Genomic DNA, 22,658 nt, shown 5'->3' with positions numbered 1-22,658 from the left:
TCGGCAAAGACCTCTGTGCCTCTTTCGATTTCTCTGTTTGTGTTATTCTAATCATGTTTTCTTATTGTTTTTTGCTCCTTCCTCCATGTTTGCGTCAGCTTTCTCATTTCATTTTTGCGGGCTACCCTCTCATCTTTGATATAGCAGGTCAAGCTTGGGTGGGAAAGTATGGTTCTGGTTGTTTTGCATTAAATAATATTGCCGAAGATTAGTCTGTAAAGGTGTGGAGAAATCTTAAAAATCTTAAAACATGCTATGGCTCCAGGATAAATAAAAGGTTAGCTGAGTGTTAGCACACAGTTGACATAGTATACAGGATACAACACAACCGATAAGACTCTGGCTGGCATTTAAAATGATTTGCTCCAAACATTCCTGTACAGACACTTTGCTCCCTTCTTCCTCTTACTTTCAGAGTACAGCCTTGAAAGATGTTATTTCTTCATGTGCAGTCTCCAATGGGTTTTACAGACCTGTAAGAAACATGTCCTCTGAATGCCCCCTTTAAAATCAGGTGCAAAGGACAATAATGGTTATGAAGTGAACCCATGCGTTGCTGTGCCACCTGCTTAGATTTCTATTAGATAACTTCTGAAGAGAGACAGCCATGTTTATTCTAAGCTATAGTGGTAGTGCCCATCTAAATGCAAAGCGCATTTGCCCCACCCCTGCATGCAGACTTCTGTCATTTCACCTATCTCCTTCAACTTCAAAGCCTTTCAAGAGCGAGAGGAAAATTATCATACAGTTTCATGGAAAACTGAAACCTTTTTCACCCACAGCCAATCGGAGCGTTTCAGAAATAAACAGTCACGCCTCTCTCCCCTGTATCTTTAAATATAATTCCATTATGAAAAGCTCTGATTGCCCCACTGTGCTCCGGGTAAAGAATTACAGAAAAAAGCAGCACAGAAACTGCATCCTATTAAATAATTGCATATAAATTAGACGCTCATTGAGATTTTCCAGCAATTAATTCCTCCCACTCTGCAAAGCATAGTGTGATAGTAGAAGAGAGTTAGGTAGCAATGTAGAGGAGCAGGCGGGCTTTCTGTCGAATTTATTTACTGTACATCTCAACACTCTTAATGCAATCAACACATTTTAGAGTGGATGAAATAATCTAATCACTTACCACTACCTGAATTCAATAAGTTCAATTTTTAACTTAACAGAAACATCATAGACTTGAATGGTTTGGAAAAGTTGAATGTCTACAGGACTCCAAATGGACAGGACACCAGGACACTTCTGCTTGTATTGTCCCAGGTTTTCCATTATTCAAATCATGATCTAGCTTTTTATAGACCATGTAATTCATGATTTGGGTCAGTTTTATGAAGAAGCACAATTTCTATGGTCCTTGCAGTTAAAAGCACTTTAATGCAGATTCAGAGCTGCTGAGCTGCTGACAGACACCTGCCAGCGTGTTGTTACATTTTTCTATTATTCTGTTTGTGTAGATCATCCTAAAATGATACCTTCTGTGATTAACTGGAGCTTGTGTGTGTGTTTCAAGGGCCGTAATCTAATTCCTGCAGCCCCAGGAAATGCTAAGCTTAACTACACGGTGCTGATCGGCGAGACGCCCTGTGTTCTCACCCTGTCTGAGAGCCAGCTGCTGTGCGAATGGCCTAACCTGACTGGAGAACACAAAGTTACTGTAAGTACAACTTTAAAACTGTTGACTGAAGGCTTTCCCACTGTTTGATGTGTCTTTCTCCCTCACATTAGCCTGATTTGTCACACATGGCATTTATGGCAGCCATGGTTAAGGGTTTGGATACAGCCATACAAATGCTGAGAATGAGCATAATTGCTCTCTAGGGTATATTTTATAACTGAAGTGCCTTTTATTTCATCATTCCTTTTCATTTTCTTTCCTCTCTAGCTCCTGTTGTTTCTGCTGTTTCTGCTGTGCTGTTCATCTCTCTTCTTTCTGTCAATCCACTTCCTGTCTTTTCATTCATTCATCTCATTCTTTTCTCCTAAATCTCTTCCATTACTCTAGATTTCTTGTCCCCAATTCACATAGCTGCGCACACACAAACACACATCTCGCCTCTTATACCGTTGGCGGCGTTTGCAACCATATTTATGTTTTAGAGGCTTTTGATCGGTCTCGTTTGGCTGCCATCCTCATTTGGATTTGAACAGTAATCATATTCAAGAGAGACCAAAAAATGGCTAGTGGGCGTGAGAGGTCTGTGTCTATTTTTACCCTCCTCCGTTTGGTATTTCATAGACATAAGCCAGCTGAAGATGAAATAAAAGGAAAAGGGATGAGGGAAACAAAACACGTCCCAGTGTTTATTTTTTCTATTCTATTCTTTTCTATTCTATTCATTTTCTATTCTAAGCCAAAACTGTTTTGATGTGATATGGTTTAAAGTCGTGTGTGTGTCTGTGTATACTTGTATGTGTTGCACTGGTTTCAAACACAGTCCAAGGCAAAGATGCTGACTCCCCCACCTCAGACATAAAAAGGTTTTGGGGTACAAACAGTCAGGCTTGTTGGTATAAATGAAATATGGGATTTAGAAATGAAATGCACTTTTTTTATTATTATGTTGGATTTATTGTGGTTAAGGCCAGGTATAAGCCCAAAATTGGTAATCATTATGTAGAACACTGCAGTAGCTCTAGCACATATAGATTTTAAATGCTAAAATAACTATCAGCACTGTCTCTGTATGTTTATCACACAGTGTAAACTATGTAGCTTCAATGTTGGCAACATTATTTTCTACTTGATGTAAATGAAAGTTGTGTACAGCTATGACTTGGAACCGTGAAGGAATCCTGATGGAAACCAGCCTGTGAGTCTTTGTGTGGTATCTCTCATCCATCCAAACAAGCAAACAAGGGTGTAACTTTTCTGTGTATGTCCATATATTAGGTGCGTGTTGGAGGCTTTGAATACTCACCAGGGACCTTGCAGATCTACTCAGACAGCCTGCTCACCCTGCCTGCCATTATCGGTATCGGAGGAGGAGGTGGCCTGCTCCTGCTGGTCATCATTGTGGTGCTGATTGCATATAAGAGGAAGTCGCGAGATGCTGATCGCACCCTCAAGCGACTGCAGCTGCAGATGGACAATCTGGAGTCTAGGGTGGCCCTTGAGTGCAAGGAAGGTGAGTTTGGGCAAAGTCAGTAAGCATTATGGCGCTGATGCTAACTACTCAACTCTGAAATGACATAATTTTTTAACAGCCTTTTTTTTTTTTCATTTTATCACTATGTATATTCTGCACATTTCTATTTCTTCTTCTCCCTCACTTCACTTCTTCACTCACATGCCCCCAAATAACTGTAAATGTAAATTCACTACTCTCATTCTGTATTTCTGTCCATTTCTCTCTGCTTTCTCTCTAACTCTCTACTTCTTGCTCCCTCTCACTGCCAACTGTCCCTCTGCTGTTAGGTGGCAGTAGTGTGTATGTGTGTGCGCATGTGTGTCGGGGTGCTGGTGTGTTTCCAGAGAAGTACTTTGATCTGAGCCAGCCACCAGATGTTGGCTCTTCACCCCATGAGGGAGCCGCCTGGCTGGCCTCACTATCATCCACGCTGAGAGATGCAGGGAGAGATGGAGGTTAGATAGATGCAGGGCACAGAGTTGGGAAAGTGAGGGGTGGTAAGGAAGGAGGGATTTGGCGACGATTAAAGCAGAGGGAGCCATAGAGAGAGACTTGCACACTAGTACATTAGCATATATTAATTTGGCAAGAGACAGCATGGATCCAGAGAGCCTAGTGATGCCGTTACTAGTTAGTCTGGCAAGAGAGAGAGAAGCAGATGGGGAGAAAGAGAGAGCATACATTTCATTCAAATACATTTATTTTAGAGATCACTTGTTGAATTGTTTTAGTGTACCTGAAGTATAACAACCCATACTTACTGTAGCTACTAGTAGGGATGTTAGCGTCAGATTAAGGTGTGCTATGGCTTTTTTTGCCATGCAGACAAATACGAGTGTTGGATCAGACTGTGTTTCAGCACTACAATGGATTAGATTGATACCAGTGTTCAGGTTGTTGTAAGTGACCACCAATTTTACACATCCAGTGTCCTTACAGGTAGTACAGCTAGAGCTATCTGAAACATCCACATCTGATGAATTGCCTCTGGCGATGTCAAATGAGCCAGCATCAGTGTGAAAAAGAAAACAAATCAAAATAAAACAGCACTCGTGCGTGGAGTTAGAAAGAAACAAGCTGAACAGACCTCTATAACCCGTCCCTCCTCTCTGATTGAGACTTGAGCCTTGAGACTAACAACTACCCGTGTGGCACTTTAATACTGAACCGTCAGCACTTGAGTTGCAGTAATACAGGCACCATGTTTTGACAAGGAAGGGGACAAAAGCACACACAAAGTAAAAAATACAATATGGTTGGTTTTAAATTGTTGATTATGTGTCTAACAGTGTTGTATATGAGCATTTAAACATTTCTTTCTCTTTTTACACTTTAGAGCACGTTTGTTTTCTTGCGTCACCTGTACAGATTATGACTTTATATTTTTTTTAGTATGTGCTCAACTACCTGCAGTCAAACAAACACAAGACACATACGGCATGTGAAATAATGATTGGCTGGGGTGCGTGGTGGTGTGTCCAGGTGCCCTGACCCTGTCTCTCCCCTGCTGTCACCACTGTCTGGAAGACGACAAAAGGATGGATGGAAGGAAGGGCATGGAGCGAGGGAGATAAATAGGGTACTTGTGAGAGGAGAATGGGGGGAGGAGGGTCAGAGGGGTATAGAAGAAGTAAGTGAAAGAAAAATAATGAGAAATAACAGGAAGTTCAGTATAAAAAAGATTGTAAATGGAGTGAGGAAAGGAAGATGTGCATGAAAATGATGCTAGATAAATATTTGTGGAAAATGATGGATCGACAAATATGAGGAGGAAAAGTGAAAAGAGGCGAAGAGTAAAATGTGTTAGAGAAGGTCAAGAAGATAGATATGGAAGGAGTGGTTCGAAGGTGGACTGAACTGCTCATTTTCTCAATAAAGTGCTTGTTAGAAGTCAAACAAAATGAAGCAGTCAAGCAGAATGTTGACTTTAAAGATAGATTGAAGGAAAGATGGAACAAGGTAGAGAAATAAAGGCTGATTAGAGATGCAGATGGTGATGGATGGCACGAGGGTGCTAACAAGAAGAAAAGCAGAGATGGAGGGATGTCGTCAGAAGAGAGGCAACCATCGGGGAGAGAGTGACCTCTAAGATATCACATGGAGGAGACGGGGAGAAAAAAAGAGAGATAGGAAGAGAGAGGGATAGGGTGACACAAGCCATCTGTTTGTCTGGGCCTTGGTTGGTTATCTGTTTGGGTTGTGTGTCCACGTCTTGGTGTATTTTAGATGACGCTTTACGGAACACACACACACAAATACACACAGTCAAGCTAATGGAACCATATAGCTGTATACCCTTTCTATAGGGAGCGCTATAAAATAAAATCAAGGCGGCCCACCAAAAGCTTTAGCTATGTGCACTATTGTATGACATATCAGTGGGAGAATGGATTTGATCCCATTTGTTCTGTCTAGATGTGACTCTTCGAGCCACTGGAGTGTACAGATTTGGGTCAGTATACACAGAATGGAAAACGTGTAAAAACATTGACATATGCACCCACATAAATCATCTGGGCACTAGGTTATGTGTTCACCTATGGGGCAAGACATGAAAAAGTGCGGGTGTGTGAGCGGCTGCAAGAGTACAACCATGTGAGGTGGCAGCTTGTAATGTGTGCACACTCACAAGCTCATGTTTCTGCGTGCAGTTCCTTCCTGAACTCCCCTCCGGCCACAGAGCACCACAACACTTTCCTTTTTATCCTCCATCTCCGCTCTCAGCATAGAGCAATCACATGATGCTGCTTTTCACCACTACTCCTCCACACTCCTCACCTTTTTCCTGAGTTCTACCTGTGCTGCCTTTATCCTCTGTAAAACATGCCATTGTGCTAAATGTCAAACTGAAATCTGTCAGTTATTATTATTATTATTATTATTATTATTATTATTATTATTATTATTATGAAAGGTGTCACAAAAATCATTTATAGATACCTGCATATAAAATATATTTAAAGATTATATCTCTTTCCATGTCTTCTTTGTGTAGCCTTTGCAGAGTTGCAGACAGACATCCATGAACTTACCCAAGAACTAGACGGAGCAGGAATCCCCTTCCTGGACTATCGCACCTATGCCATGAGGGTCCTCTTCCCTGGAATTGAGGACCACCCTGTGCTCAAGGAGATGGAGGTACGGGTCAGTAGAGAGCACCCCACACACAAGCACACTCACAGAGTGAATGACACTTGTACTATACAGTATGTATGTACAATTGGATATGTCATTTAAAGCAAGGATTTTGGTGAATAATGGAAAGAAAATTAAACAAATTTATCATCTGTCAGCATTTGGAGGTAAATAAAACTAGCAATTTTGTTGACATTGGGAAAGTTGGGTTTTCAGTGTTCCTAGAAAAAAAACAAATAGTTTCCCAGAGGTATTGTGTTTTTCTTTACACTGATATCTGCACCTTCTAAAGCTTTCTACTATTCGTGTGTGTCCTATAGTTCAATCATTATAGAGTATAGAAGGCTAATATTTAAACACTGGGATAATTAAACTCCACGTTGAAGTTTCTTTTAGACTAATTTTATGTAGCGGAGTGGGGACAAGAATCATAGATGTACAACATGCAGCTTCGTGGTTCATGCTCCAACTAGTAAGAAATATAACTTTGGTGTAAATAAACTGTAATAAAGTGAGGGGTTGGTTTTGGGCAGTGAGCTCCACTAAGACTTGGTACATGTGATAGATTGCCTCTATAGGACTGAGCCTGTTTGAGAAAGCAACTGTTCGTTTCTCAAGAGGGAACACACTATCACTCACATGAATCCAGACTGTGTGGATACTGTAACGCAGCATGCACACGTACGCCCGTCATTTCTCTGTATACATCACACACCGCCACATACATCACGTGGAAATCCACACTGTCACTCGGCTGACATGCATGTAAGGTGGCGGGTGCACGGACGGGGCTTTGAGACGTACACTATCTGCTCATGCTATCAGCTGTATTCCAAAGGGATAGTGTAGCGTGTGACATTGGATTTTCATTTGTATGGCCCAGGCAATCATGGACCACAGTAGTGCGCTAGCAGGCAGATCAATTTCTTATTACAGCATGAAGCTCACATTTTCACTTCAAACCTTCATTTCTCTCCTCTCCCTCAGAGGGGGAGGACTGGCCATTACTTTGAGAGAGGAAGAGAGTCAGTTGAAATGGGGGGGAGCAGTGAGGGATGGAGGGAGTTAAAGAGGGAGAACTGGGAATAAAGAGAAAGCACTGAGACAATAATACGCAGAGAGGCACCAGTGCAGAAAGCCTTGTTTTATGGATGTATAGAGAAGTTGGAACTGCATCAACATGCTTTTGCGGATATGTCTGTGCTTTGAATGTGCGACTCTGTTTCCCGCACTTCATCGAATCCAATCTAATAGACTTCATCTAATATTTCTCATTTTCACACATACCCATAAAACCATTTCTAAACTATTACTCACAACCAATTTCTTCTTCACATCCTTCTCCTCATCCTGCTCTCACCTTCTTTCTCTTCCTTTGTTCTTTTCTACATTTAACTTTGTCTTTCTTTCATCTTTCTTATATCCCTCCTCGCTTTTTTTTTTGTCTATCCCCTATTTTCACATCTCACTCCTTTTCGCCCAATTTCTTTCTTCCTCTACTCTACCTTCATGCCCTTTCTCAATTACTGCCTCCCTTTCATTTCCTCTTCACAATGTCTCACGAATGGCTTTATTTCCTCAATCCACCACCCGCTCCCTACCATCCTTTCCATCATTATCCTGTTCCCACTCCTCCAGGTTCCTGCAAATATGGAGAAGGCTCTGACATTGTTTGGCCAGCTCCTTACCAAAAAGCACTTCCTGCTGACCTTCATTCGCACCCTGGAGGCACAACGGTCTTTCTCCATGCGGGACCGGGGCAACGTGGCCTCCCTCATCATGACAGCGCTGCAGGGGGAGATGGAGTACGCCACAGGTGTCCTCAAACAGCTCCTGTCTGACCTCATTGATAAAAATCTGGAGAGCAAGAACCATCCAAAGCTTCTACTCAGGAGGTACGAAAAAGTGGGAGAGTGGTTTGAAACTAGCTTGGACTTAGCACGAAGACAGGTCATACATGCGCAGAACATTTCCCCACTGGGGGTTCAAGTTTGAGGTCATGTTCCTTTTTTGTGTGCATGTGTGTACAGGTTTGTCATTCTCATAAAAGGGTTAGTGTGTTCTTGGAAAAAGGCACCTTACTGGAAGAGGACACCTTGACTATACAGCTTTCAAGAAAAGAAAAATATGAAAACAACAAAGATTGTTACATGTAACTGTTCTTGTCCTCCTGTTGTCATGACAGGATGAGGAACCAAGCAGTTAGGTCATTACTAAATTAGAAAGAAAGATTAAAATAATACAAAATTGAAGTTGTTGCTCTGCGAGAATGTCAAGCACTTTGTTTTTCCATCTAGCTGCTGAAGCTATGAAGCAGCAGTGACTTTTAGAGGCATGTGTGACGTTACCTTGTCTCTATCTCTCAAACCTGTCCCTGTCAGAGAGGATTACACCCCTGAGCACACACACACACAGAGTCCCAATGGAGCCACAGTCAGACAGATCCCACTCTCCTCTCCTACACAAGCAGTGGGGAAGGTAGAGGGAAAGAGAACCAGGAATGTATGGATAGAGGGGAGGAGGATTTACAAGGGATTGGGAAAGGGGCAGTGCTGCAGTGGAGAGAAAGAATTCATGGTGAAAAGAAGAGAGGAAGATGGAGAACGGGGAGGGGGTAATGGTGATTGACAGAAAGGGTAGGAAACATGTCTAGAGGGAGGCTTTGACTGCAGGCAAATTGATGGAGAGAGAAACATATGGGGGAGATGGAGAAGAGGAAGAATAAAAGGGGCCATAGGAAGGTAGAAAGGTGCAATATGGAGTTAGAGTAGATAGGCAGCGGGAGTAAAGAGAAGGAAAAATGAGCTACTGCAGACAGCCAGGCGAGGAAAGACACACGTATTTAAGGAAAGACATGCTTAGAGAAATGGCCTGTCTCCAAATAAATTGGAATTAGACATTAAATGATAAAAAGTTATGTTTTTTTTCTTCTTTCCTCCTTCTCCTCGGAGAGATATTTAATTAAAAATCTAATCAAATAAATGACTCTCAGCCAGTGTGCCTGTGTGAAGCCTTTTTCAATCCCCTGTTGGGGCATATGGTCACAACACGCTGTCCCTGCTAACTACACTAGCCTCGGGAGCTGGCGTTAATAAGCTCGGCAATTATTACACATGGTTTACCCTGTTTTGGTCTTTTTACTGCAATAGATAGGCTGTAGAATTTATTTTTAGACACAGATAGAAAAGAACAGGAGAGAGGCTTAATAGTCGACTCCCATGTGAATTTCCATCTCCAGTGGGGAAATCAGGTGCATTTGGTTTGATTTGGCCATTGTAGGTTCACAGTCACTGTGTGTGGCCAGAGAAGCTGCATCACCACCTCTTCCTGTAGCACATTTCTAAAACCTTTGGAACAATGGTTCATGGGACATACCTGCCGTGAATGAGATGACATTACAAGTCGCCCTCTATCAAGTTCCAACATGCCCAAAAGCATGTTCTGTCCAGGTGCATTCGCCTCCTTCATCCTCCAATCCTCCGTTCCCTGGTTGCCTTATCTTTCAGCTGGTATATTTTGCTGACAGCTGTTCAAAAAAATGCTGCTCCACAAACACCAACCAGCACTCAACAGTCAAACAGTGAGCCTTGCGGGAGCGTAGGAGTTCACGTCTCGTTCCTGCTACAGGCCTTCACTGGCTTCTCTACCACACTGGCCTAGTTTTTTGTGTTTCTTTTTATTTCCTTACTATTTCTCAGTAGTTGAAAAACAACTTTTCTGTGCAAGGTTGGCAAGAAAATATCTTCTCACACTCTCATGTGCTGCAGCTTTCTTCACCTTTTAGAAACCTGTGCAATATTAATGACATAAAAGGGACACATTGTACTAGAGGTAAAAATTGAATCTTAATCACACAACGCAGTAACAGTAGAAGACTAATATGAAAAGGAAATATGGTGAAAGTGAGATGGGGGAATGTGAGGACAAAGACAAAGAGGGAATAATTTTATTTATTTAGTTATTTATTTTGGACAACCTCCACCCACACACACCCTTACTCTCCCTTTCAGCTGTTTAACTAATTAGATGCAAGTCCGCTAATTACAATGCCTTTTAATTGCCCTGTTTTCATTTCATTCGCTGGTTGTTCACATGTGTCTGCACAAGAGCGTGCACGTGCAGAGGTTCCCCTTATTACACGGCAGTTTTGTGATTAACGAGAGAAGTTAGCGTATTATACTAATCGCTGTGTTTTTAATGAAGATGAGTGGGTTTGCTTGAAGGGGAAAAAATGTGTGTGTGTGGGGGGGGGGTGAGTGAAACAATGAAAGAAATGCAGGGGTTTGTTTTGCCAAGTTAATTTGTTTGCATGTGGTGGTGGTGGGTGAAGGTGAAGCAAGAAAATAGGATGTTTGAAGGCTAACTGCACAACGACTGATAATGTCGCGCGTTCTCTTTGATGTGTGAGGCCTTTTCCACCTCTGATGAAAGTGTTGCTCTACACCCACAGATTGTCTGGGTGTTGAAACAGGCATCAGATTGGAAAGACTCCAAAACCTTCCCTAGTCTGTTTATTTATTTATTTATTTTTAAAGTTTATGTGCTGCTCAGTAAGGTGGTGGCAAAAATAAAATCTAATGTTTGTTTTTTCTTTCTCCCTCCTTTCACTGTCATTCTCTGTTTTTCTTATTGTGTTATTTCCCTCTCACCCTCACCCGTTCTCCTTCTCCTTTCTCTCTTCTCTTTCCTTTCATCTCTCTCCCAGGACGGAGTCTGTTGCTGAGAAGATGCTCACCAACTGGTTCACCTTCCTGCTTTACAAGTTCCTGAAGGTAAAACTGTCAGTCACATACACACCCACAGACGCACACAACTTCAGAAGCAATACTAATACAGGCAGGTGTTTGAGAGTAGAAAAATGCCTCACTAACACACACATTCACAGCTGCAGAATTAGATAAGGTGGAGGCAGTGGGCTACCTATCCCTTACTCTTTTGCCTTTCATGAGGTAAATTCTTCTTTCCCAGAACTGAGAAATCTGCACGTCTGAAGCGCTGTTCAGACACAGCTGGTCATGTTGTTGTGATTGCTATAGACTGTCGCACTAACCTGTCCTTCCTCTTTGTGTCCCTGGCTGGACCCTTTTAGAATCAGTGTGCGTGTGTGTGTCTGTGTGCCTGCATATTCTTATATCCCCCCTTAGAGCTTTGGGGCTTAGCAAAAGAGGAAACCAGAGATGATACAGAAATGCATTCTCTCATTTCTATGCGTCTGTATGTTTTCTTTCTCTTTTCCAATTCCTCCTCCTCTGATATGGAATCACAGGGAAACTTTTTGAGGCTTAAACTGTGCTAAATTCATGTTTCCACACTCAAATGTTAGACATTCAAACACGGCTGCAGCTAATCAGTTAGCAGCGGGGCCTTAAACCCTGCCAGGACAGACATTCTGATGGACAGTAAACTAGCCAAGCCCCCGGGGGTCCCAGTTAGCATCTGTTGGTGTGAGTGTGTCAGTTTGAGTGAGCGTGCATGTGTGTGTTTTGGCTCCATATGCACAACTGGACAGCCAGAGTTGGGTTTAGAAACAAGGGAAGATTTTGGGATCCTTCAGAACAGCTGTGTCTGTGAACTTTAGAAAAGACACAAACAGCAGTGAGAGAACAGGGAAAGGTGGTAGAATGCAGAGGAAAACCTGGTTAGACAGAGGAAGAAGAGGCAGAAGTGATTACAGAAGGATGAAAGGAAGAGAAAAAAGGAACAAAGAGGATAGGAGAATGGGAAGGGGGAAATGGAGACATTGGGAAAATGAGTACTGAAGTGAAAGCTTGGTGTAGCCAGCAGCAAGGTTACCAGCCGAGCTTTTATCTAACCTCTGCAATTCAGCACCTCTCTTTCGACTGAGTTTTTAGGGTCACATAAAAGAAAAGCCTGGAACAATTTCAAGGTTCAGCCAGGTGTGAATAGAGATGGGTAAAGGTCAAGTAGTTGTTCAAAGGGAGGAAATAGATGGAGCTTTTACCTACCAAAGGGAACAAGAGTAAGAGCAAATCCTTTTATCCATTACCCCATTCTAGGAGTTCATTTGTCCTTCTTTGCTCTGGCTTGTTTGAGTGAATGGGGAGTCACAGGGTAACTCTGTTTCTGCACCCGGTATGTTGCTTTGGGTAAAACTTCAGATTTCTCTTGTACAATATAAGGATACATTAGAATTGTGGGAACAGGAAACTGAAATCAAAACATAGGAAAAGTAAATGTGCGTCAGCCTTTTACTAACTTGGAGCAAAAGTACTGTTTATCCACACTAGAACCGGCTGATGGTGACAAAAGGGTTGAGATGCAGCATGCATGCTTTGTATGCTTCTAGACAGAGCGGACGTCTGCCACGGTGTTATGTTTTCTCCATAGGAGGCAGGTGGTGCTAGATTATCCCACAGAGTTCATCTGACAGCTCAGCAAGATGACTGACATGCGTATGCATGAACGTGCCCAGCTGAGGGGCGGAGGGCAGAGCTTGCAGCACACTTCCTCTGCCTCCAGGCACAATGTTGCATGTTGAAGGGTTTTAAAGAGGAAAATATGAATCATTAGTTAAACAGCATTCATTTGAGAAATATTATGAGACCAGGTACATTTGGAAATGTGAGAAATGGACAACTTTTAAGTGGTAATTCCAGTTTCTTGTATCTTTTTTCAGTTATAATCATTATTTACTTTATGTAGTTGGTGAGACCTGAGAACAGCAGCAGTGCTACAAAGAGCTGTTGCAAACAAACCCACACTGTAGTTCTCAACTCTTTAGACTTAAGATCAAACCAAGCAGTGTCCTCTAGTGACCCCTTTTTTCAGACTCTTTATTCGTGAGCTGTGAGCAGTTTAGACAAAGGACCATGAATCTCATTAGAAATGTCAGTGGCCTCATTGCTGTTAGTATTTTAGCACTCAGCTTTAACAAGTATAGTTCTGCAGGTCAAAGTTGAACCAGAAATCAGACTGTTGACAGAATCATTGTATAGTTTGGCTTTGTTCCCTATTTCAAATGAATTTTGCTAACCTAGGTCACCGACATTTAAACTTCGTGCCCCATCTGAGGTGTTTTCAGCAATGATGCTACACTCCTACAGTATGAAAATTAGTTTCAATCTGTAATAAACTAGAATTATGTTTGAAAGAGGAGCCGAGACGTTATAGAAGCTGACAGTACCTACTTGGCTGGCCAGCAGAGCGATTGACTGAAAAAGAGGTAAAACAGAGAGAGAGAAACTACGGAGAGCGAGACGGGGGACCAACATCCCAGTGCTCGTTGCCTGGTTGACACGTCTCACACACCAAAGTGCTTCTCCAAGCGTTTTTCACCCCTCAGTCGTTAACCTTCTATTAACTCCTCCATCAATTGCCACTCACTCACACTCACACTTTCTCTGATTTGTCTGCTCCTTCTTCTTCGTACTCACTCACTTACACACAGAGAGATGTATAAAGGGTGTTTTTTTTTTTTCTCCGAAGAAGAGACACAGGGGATGAGGCTTGAATGTGTGAGAGGAGAAACGGCATGGGTGTGTTGTTCTCTGTCAGTTTTCAGCAAGCTGTTAGCCAACACAGGCCATGGCCTCGTCCTTTACTGCTCTGCCTGTGGCTGGCTTAAAGAAGATTAGAAATATAATTGGAGAGTTGCTCAGCAAAGCTTTTGCACTTTTTGCTGTTGTGCACTTTTTTTAGAGGTAAAGTTTCTGCTCAGTTGCATTTGTAGTTTGCTATTTAACAATCTGTCTTCCTTCTGTTTACATTGATCCTCTTCATGCCTTTCACTTCTACCTGTCTCTCTCTTCCTTCTCCACCTCTCCCTCTCTGTTTCCAGGAGTGTGCTGGGGAGCCTCTCTTTATGCTGTACTGTGCCATGAAGCAGCAAATGGAGAAGGGTCCTATAGATGCGATCACAGGAGAGGCACGCTACTCACTGAGCGAAGACAAACTCATCAGACAACAGATTGACTACAAGACGCTGGTCAGTATAAATACATAGCGCAGTGGACACTTCACCAGATATTTAAACACTGGCCACACTAAAGACCAAAATTAAGTAAATAAATAACAATGAAATAAAATAAGATAGAAGCCAGTAGGAATTGTTGTATTTAGTGTTTATTTGCAGATCACAGGGTCTTGCTGGTTTACACTGTGCATTGACTTACTGGTATTCAGTGCCCTTTACCCTATTTCCCTTTGACCTCCACCTTTAGACACTGCACTGCGTAAATCCAGAGAATGAAAACGCTGCAGAAGTGACAGTTAAGAGCCTGAACTGTGATACGGTCACGCAAGTGAAGGAGAAGCTGCTGGATGCTGTATACAAGGGCACACCGTACTCCCAGAGACCAAAGGCCTCAGATATGGACCTGGGTAAGGAGAGGAAAAGCTGCCATGTGCACGCACACACACGTATAGACACAGAGCACAGGTGCGCTTCCACGGGGGGTAAAGGAGAAATCCTTTCAAGAACTCTAAAGCAGGAGGGGGCCCTTCAGACCGAAGAGGTGATTCTGTAGAAAAATATACGAGGACCCAAAAGTCACTTGAATTATGCATGACACCCATGCTGAATTGTGTTAAGTAACTGAACAGTGCTAGTCACAGCATCTTGACTTTTGGTGTACCCAAGTAGGGGTCATATGCACTGTATTCCCCGTGTCTGTCTTAGTTTCCTCATATTAAAAAACCATAAACAAGCTAACAAGCTCTCTTTCTGTGAATGACAGAATGGCGGCAGGGCAGGATTGCTCGCATCATCCTTCAGGACGAGGATGTCACCACTAAGATAGACAATGACTGGAAGAGACTCAACACACTGGCTCACTATCAGGTACTGCACTCCTCGAGGAACATAAATCCTATATTGTTGTGTGTTTTGTTGCTTTCTAATTTGTTCAAGTTCATCAGTAGGTTTTATGGTTGTTACTGTTGGAGATACAGTAGATTTCAGTGCAGTGAAACAATGTTTTTGTCATGTGTTCAAATCACATTTTGTTTCTAAACAGGAAATAAGTTGAAGTTTGTGTGTTTGGACTAATTTCTTGCTGCTGGACTTTTTGTGCAACAATAACTGTTGTTGAAAATCCTGTTCCAGGTGACAGATGGCTCAGTGATTGCCCTGGTGCCTAAACAGAACTCAGCCTACAACATCTCCAACTCCTCCACATTCACCAAGTCCCTCAGCAGATACGGTACGAAAGAAGGTGTGTGTGTATGTGTGTGTTTTGTAAGTGTGTATGTCTGTGTGTATATATGTGTATCCTCATTTACTAATGTGTGCAGATCTCTCTAAATAAACCTGTTTTGTGTTTTGCTGGTGGACTAATTGTTCCACCTTTTCTTTAAACCATTATTAACACACTGTACCCAGTGAACCTACTGTTAAAATACAGTTACCTGTATCTGGACACAAAAAATCATTATCATTTACACAATCACATTTATCTCCTCCAACCCTTTTAAGACTCTGGTTGATCACAGCACAGTCCAGCATAACTATGAAGTCCGATGGAGGTATCCTGCCATAAACATAGTTACTTTAATGTTTAACTAACTAAAAGTACTTGCTGTAAGGTGTGTCTAGATTGTTGAGCCACTAAAATCTAATTTGTGATATTGGACTATATAAATAAAATCTGACTCGATTCAATGTCTTTGTTTGCTTAAGAACAACAACCTGAATTTGCTAACAAGTCAAACAGATGACATCCTGCTACATAAGATCCAGACACTAGTCTACAGTAACTGTCCCTGCGCTCTCCCACCATGGCAAACACATAATACTCAATAACACCCACAATACACTTACCCTATACTTCCCTGTTCCACATTCTGTCCTGACATTTTGAACCTCTCAATCCCTTCCTGCTTTGCCACGCAAGTGACAAGCATTCAAACTAAAAGCGCAGTGCCCTGTGTCACAAATAGGGGATCACTGTCCAACAAAGGGAGGGTGGGAGGGAGCAGGAGAGAGAGTGACAGACAAATTTACTTGGGAATGAAAGAGTGACATGCAAGTAAAGGAAGCTGTCACCTTTCAGAAATGCTTTTAACTTCACACAGAGACTTTGCTCTCTGTAGTTGCCCCAGATTTTGTATTCATGTGTGTTTTTCTTTCTCCCTGTGTAGCTTAAATTAGTTCTCCTTGAAATGGTAATTAAGAGAAAATGATACCTTCATGACCTGCAGACTGGCACCAAGTTATGAGCTGCTTGATTTATGTATTCAGATTATATTTATCTGATAATACTTTTACCTTATCAACCAAAGAACCCTGGTTCAGACCCACAGCAAGACTAGGCTCAAGAAATTGACTCCCAGTTAAAGTGGAATTAGTTGAAATTAGGTTGCACCTTATTGTCAGATTTGAGCACTGTTTGTCTTGTGGCAAAGCTAAATTTGTTTCCTGCAAATTTTTACTTAATTTACAATTAAGCACACAATGTAGCTCAATATTATAGAGCTCCAGATCAGCAGTTCAGTACATGACTTTAATATCTGAACTTCCTAAAGAGGCAGAACATTACACTGGATAATCCTCCTCATATGTACCTTCCTAAAAAAGAAATATTTCCAAATATATGTACAGCTATGCATTTGTCTTATGCATTTGTTCTGTCCTACCATTATTGTTGTCCTCATCACTCACTTTTCCTCATCTTGTCCTTTACCTCCTCATAGAGAGCATGCTGAGGACAGCCAGCAGTCCAGACAGCTTGCGCTCCCGAACTCCCATGATCACCCCCGACCTCGAGAGCGGAACCAAACTGTGGCACCTGGTCAAGAACCACGACCACTCAGATCAGAGGGAAGGGGACAGAGGGAGCAAGATGGTCTCTGAGATCTACCTGACCAGACTCCTGGCCACCAAGGTACAGACAAGTTGGATATTGACACACATGCCCACACACCTTTAGCCAAAACCTACATGCTACCATACCGTCATGTGTCCCACTTCTACCAGCACCCTCTGTTGACCTTTGTTTGGTACTGGTCTCAAAGCTCATTAACATTTTTCATAACCTTTTGCACAAAGACACACATATGCGCAGGCATAATGTGTGTCTTAATTAGGAGGTTGACCTTTGACTATTGAGTTGTGTGGTCGGTGTTACTGGGCCCTCTGTTGGTGGCCTCAGGGCTTATTCAGTCAGGCCTTTACCCTGCGATCATTACTCACCAAATTTCTAGACATCCAGACCTAACTGTGGAATCCATGCTCAGGTTTTTAAGCTGCAGGTCTTTCGATGGTAATCTGAAAGATTATTTGGAGTTGGGCCCAGTGTTTCTGTTTCCTGGAGAGAGAAAGATCACTAATCATCACTTTTTTATGACTTAAAAGTCATAAAATGCAATTCTTCAAATCTCACATTTTCTATATTAAATGTTAATTAAATGAATTACAATGAGATTAAAGTAGCATGAACAATTATATTAGGATTAATAGACCTACACAGTTATGTAGCCCGCAGAAACTAAAATGTCCATAGAAAATTTAAAAAATAACTTGCTTCTCCAGTTCAGTGACCAATCGAGATGAAACAAAAAATAAATCATTAAATCAATCACTCACTCAAATTTCCTTCTGATTTCCTCAAAAATAAGACTCATTCTCATGCATCTTTCTTGAGTTGACTCAAGCCTACTTACATTTACTGTATGTATCTGCACATATCTGAGTCAGAGAAATATCTGACATGGATTATTACCCATTAGTTATTAAGAAGTGAGAAATAAAGCAATGGCTTGTCTGGTAAAGGTTGAGAGGGCTCCATATAAACAACATGCACATGGATCTCAGCTCCTCAAAAGGAGCACTAATGCAGACTGTTATACACATTAGCAAATAGTTTATGAACACAAGCACTGACACTGCCAGTACATTCCTCCTATCAATGTTAGGCTTTTGCTCTCATTTGCAAGTACTAACTATCCCGGTGATTCAGCTCAGCCTTTTCCCCAACGTTATACTCATTAGTTTGGGATTTCCATTGTTTTAGCTCCAGGTAGGAAAGTGCAAGGTTAGCGGCATCGATGATGCCTCGATTGGGAAATGATTAACATGCAAGCCAGAGGAAGACAATGGGGGTAACTTAGAGCGCTGCAGTTTGTTCTTATTTATTACAGCCCCCACAGCTTTGTGTACTTAGGAAGCAGATTTGTGGCTGTGTGAATGAATACAAAACTGCACATTCTACTTCTGGCTGGTTTAAATAAGGTTTTGTAAAAGGCGGCCTGGATACTTGAAAACAAAAAAGAAGGTACTAGTGGGAAATATCAAATGATTTCACCTTTAGAGTTTGTGAGGTTTCAGAATCTCCAAAGTTGTGTGATGTGGCAAAAAAAACAAAAAAAACATTGGAGAACAGCCTCAGGCTGAACTCTCATTGGGACCCTGAATACTCTAAAAACACTGAGCACCCAGCATAGTCACAAACACACAGAGAGTTGGAGTACTAAAAGCAAAGCACTGTAATCCCCACACACCTGCTACTGGCAGCCATTGCCTACAGCCAGACCATCGCCAGCAGTGAGGAAATGTGCAGGCAGAGGCAGTGGTTCAGTGGTACTGTAACTTAGTTCACTCCTTAACCAAGTGTAACTACCAATGATAGAGATACTTACCCTACAATTAGTATGTCTGCTCTTTAAAGTTGTTTTATACAAAGTGGTGTGTAGCCTCATAGGCTCAAAGGTCTGTAATCACAGCTCAAATTACACAGACGTGAGCTTGGAGGCTTTTCCAGAACATTTTCAGAGTTAAAAGCGACATTAAATCATATTACATCCTCTATTAGCACACACTCTTCATTTCAAAGTAACCAATCCAGTGTTGCTTCTCCTACTCAGGGTACACTCCAGAAGTTTGTAGATGACTTGTTTGAAACCATCTTCAGCACAGCGCACCGAGGCAGCGCCCTGCCTCTCGCCATCAAGTACATGTTTGACTTCTTGGACGAGCAGGCAGACAAACACTCAATATCAGATCCTGACGTACGGCACACTTGGAAGAGCAATTGGTGAGTTGGTGTGTTGATTGTTGGTAGTATTTGGTAGCTGGTAGGTGTCTCATTAGAGGTATGAAAAAAAGTTGTTGTAGTGTGAAACAAATTAGACTGTAAGCCAGCACTTTTTACACTGACGGTGCAGAAGAATGAACAGTGTTCTTATTTCCCCTGCCTCGGGTGCTTTATCACTCATCCTTTGTTCGGCCAGTGAATGCAGCTTCATTCTCCGAAGTCCTCTCTGCACCTTAACAGCTTGTCAAGTCATTCAAAGTCTAACTCTTCTTCTCCCTCCTTCCACCTCATCCCTGTTTTCCAACCATCCTTACAGTCTTCCACTGAGGTTCTGGGTGAATGTGATCAAGAACCCACAGTTCGTCTTTGACATTCACAAGAACAGCATTACGGATGCCTGCTTGTCTGTGGTGGCTCAGACCTTCATGGACTCATGTTCAACATCAGAGCATAAACTGGGGAAGGACTCGCCTTCCAACAAGCTGCTATATGCTAAAGACATCCCCAACTACAAGAACTGGGTAGAAAGGTACATGAACAAATATTAAACGTGTTTTATCTTTTAGTGCGTTTCCACAGAATCGGAGAGCTTTAATTTGTTTCGGTTTGCATCTCTGCAGGTACTACTCTGACATCTCGAGGATGCCGGCCATCAGCGACCAGGATATGAGTGCCTACCTAGCAGAGCAGTCCCGTCTGCACGCCAACCAGTTCAACAGCATGTCAGCCCTACACGAGATCTACTCTTACATCGTCAAGTACAAGGACGAGGTGAGATATCAGCTGTTAAGATAACAGTTTACCACCTATTGAGGCGTAAATATGCCAAAAATAGACTTATGACACTAATAAATGGACATTTCTTAAAAAATTTGTAGCTCAGAGCAGCAGAGTTGTGTCTACGTCTGTTCTTGTTGCATTCGCTGACCTCTCGCCCTTTCTCCAGATCTTGTCAGCTTTGGAGCGGGACGAGCAGGCGAGGAGACAGAGACTGAGGAGCAAGCTGGAGCAGGTCATCGACACAATGGCCCTGACCAGCTGAGGACCATCCAGAACCCTCCATCTCCTTCTTCTCTTCACTCCTTCTCTCCATCTGTCTCTCCTCCTCGCTCCTTTCATCCAGACAACAAACAAAACTCAAACCCCCAACAATACGACAGACGAACTGCAAAAGGACTGAAGCAGTACACTGCAAACCGAGGGGGTTACGGCAGAGATGGGCGGACGTGTGTGCGCTTACATGTGTATGTGTGTGTTTTGTCTGCAGCCCCATGCAGTGCGAGGGCACGTGTCTTTGTGAGTGACTGGGACACTGGACATTTTCACACAAGCATACATGGACGAACATGTCGGCTGACAGCATTTGATTATTGTGGATGTTGGTGTTTGTGGTTTGCTTGATTTTGTTTTCCAGGAGTTTTGTTGCGATTGTCAGGAAAGATTTGACGACAGCCTGAGAAGGAACTCCATATATGGCATCTTTAGCAGGATGGACCAATCTGTGATGAGCCAGTAGAGAGAGGCTCTCTAGGTCACGTGACTTCAACAAGTGTCACAGATTTAAACGTTTTTTTTGTTTCGTTTTTTTTTTTGTATAAATGTAATCAACTGCCCACTCTGTGATCTCTCGCCACTTGTATTACTGCTGAATTTGCACAATTTACAGAAACGTTACAAAGGAAGACTATATAGATATTATATATAAATACAGCTACATTTTTAAAGAAAGATTAGGGAGAAAAAAAATAGTTTTCCTTTTCATTTTGAACCGGCATACACAATAAAAATAGAACAATAAAACATGATTTGATATTTGAAGTACAAAAAAAAAAAAGAAACAACGTAGACAAAAAAAACGCTGAAAAAGAAAAAAAAGTCGTACTGTGCCATGTTTTCTTTGAATGTTGTTTAGTGCAAAGACATTTTGTTAGATGGAATGTGCTACCGTATGATTTTAAATATGAACATGCCTAGTGACTGAAGAGAATTGAGTCATGACCCGCATCACGAGATCCTTGTTAAAATGGCGGGAAATAAGATAGCTGTCCATCTTGAGTTCACGGTGTCATGGTTACAAACATGAAGTTGCTGTTGTGATTCAATCAGTGCAATCTTTTGGTTTCAGGAAACCAAATATATACTCGCAGGATTATTGCTTTATCATGGCCACGTCGGTGTCTGGCGCCGCAGCCGATTCTCTTCTTCAGGGGTCAGGAAGTGACGAGTTGGTGGATCACGGTAATGTGACTGAACAATGAAGGAGCTACATTGCACTACCTGAAATACTCTCGTTTACCACGTAGCCACCGTATCTAACCGTTAGGATTCCACTGGTTCTGGGTTTATCTTTACCATTCCTTGAAGGGTCATTAATTTTCCAACGCAGTCCTGTTATAGCAAAGCAAAAGTCTCGGTGCTCTCAGACTCTGTTTACGTCTTTGCAGGAGCCACAATAAGGTCAGGTTGCACTTAGCCAAACCCCTCAGTGATGAAGTAGGAAAAGCTGTTTTCAGCCAAAAGCCACTTCTTTTTCCCCTCTTTTCTCAAAGTTAATAATCAAGTCGAGGGGCAAGGAAAAGATATACAGAGTGTTTCTCTCCACCTCGAACCTATCTATGTGAGACAGGGGTTTTAGCTTTTTATCCATGGGGAGGGGGTATAGAAAGATACAGAGGTGAGACACCTCTGTTCATTAGCTACACAAGGCTGAGTAATCCTCCCCTTAGCCTGCAGCTCTTGTTTCAAAACTAGCCTATTGCCATTTGTGGCTTAAGCTTTTTTTTTTATTATTATTATTACTGCTCTTTTAAGAGGATTTCTTTGTTTCTCTCTTTTTTTTTAAGTCTGGAAGTCTGAGGTTTTGACCGTGTGGTGAGAAATAATGTTTCCTGGTTCTTTTTCTTTTTCTTTTTCTTTCCCTGCTTGCCGAAAAACCAAACTGTGGTCTGTATAATGTTTTTGTTGATGTTTTCATTTGTAAATTGTATAATTTTTCATGAGGAACAAAAGCTGTCTGCCATTTTTCTTTTGTAATCAGGTTGAGTTTTTCTGTTTGTTTATTTTCAACATGTAAATTGTACATTTTACGGTACACAGAAGACAAAATTCTCTTTGGTTTGCCTGAAGTTGAAGTACTTGACCGAAATCGAGGTTTATTTTCTTGATCTCAAGGATCGAAATGAAATTGTTGCATCAGATGAGCATCTGTGTCTTTGTGATGGAAATGTGACTTGCTGCTTTAACTCTTGTACCTTTGTGTTTTGTATCAGACTTTAGGGCTGTCATTTTATGCTGATCATAAATGCTGTCGCTGTCCGTTTTTTACGCCAGGTTCCTTAAAAAACTTACAATCTTCTCGAACATCCAAATAATGGTGAGCTCACTTCCCCAAATTAAT

General features: G+C 41.9%; 1 protein-coding gene across 5 annotated transcripts in view; it reads left to right on the top strand.

Moving 5' to 3' along the window:
* Positions 1 to 21,023, top strand: part of LOC113154282 (plexin-A1) — a 163,001-nt gene extending 141,978 nt beyond the window's left edge. The window contains exons 18-31 of one of the 5 annotated variants that reach the window (XM_026348380.1): positions 1,520 to 1,663; positions 2,900 to 3,134; positions 6,133 to 6,281; positions 7,911 to 8,167; positions 10,978 to 11,044; positions 14,071 to 14,217; positions 14,453 to 14,612; positions 14,969 to 15,072; positions 15,337 to 15,445; positions 16,923 to 17,113; positions 19,092 to 19,261; positions 19,578 to 19,790; positions 19,882 to 20,032; positions 20,208 to 21,023. In XM_026348380.1, coding sequence (XP_026204165.1) covers positions 1,520 to 1,663; positions 2,900 to 3,134; positions 6,133 to 6,281; positions 7,911 to 8,167; positions 10,978 to 11,044; positions 14,071 to 14,217; positions 14,453 to 14,612; positions 14,969 to 15,072; positions 15,337 to 15,445; positions 16,923 to 17,113; positions 19,092 to 19,261; positions 19,578 to 19,790; positions 19,882 to 20,032; positions 20,208 to 20,303 — 2,193 coding nt within the window. In that variant the 3' untranslated portion in view covers positions 20,304 to 21,023. The remainder of the gene's footprint in view (positions 1 to 1,519; positions 1,664 to 2,899; positions 3,135 to 6,132; positions 6,282 to 7,910; positions 8,168 to 10,977; positions 11,045 to 14,070; positions 14,218 to 14,452; positions 14,613 to 14,968; positions 15,073 to 15,336; positions 15,446 to 16,922; positions 17,114 to 19,091; positions 19,262 to 19,577; positions 19,791 to 19,881; positions 20,033 to 20,207) is intronic. The other 4 variants (XM_026348383.1, XM_026348381.1, XM_026348382.1 and 1 more) reach the window with 4 other exon arrangements.
* Positions 21,024 to 22,658: the final 1,635 nt, after the last annotated feature.

This window comes from Anabas testudineus, chromosome 5, assembly GCF_900324465.2.
Source record: "Anabas testudineus chromosome 5, fAnaTes1.2, whole genome shotgun sequence".
NCBI classification, from domain to species: domain Eukaryota; kingdom Metazoa; phylum Chordata; class Actinopteri; order Anabantiformes; family Anabantidae; genus Anabas; species Anabas testudineus.
Note: the sequence above shows the minus strand (reverse complement) of the source record. Positions and strands in the feature narration are given on the sequence as shown.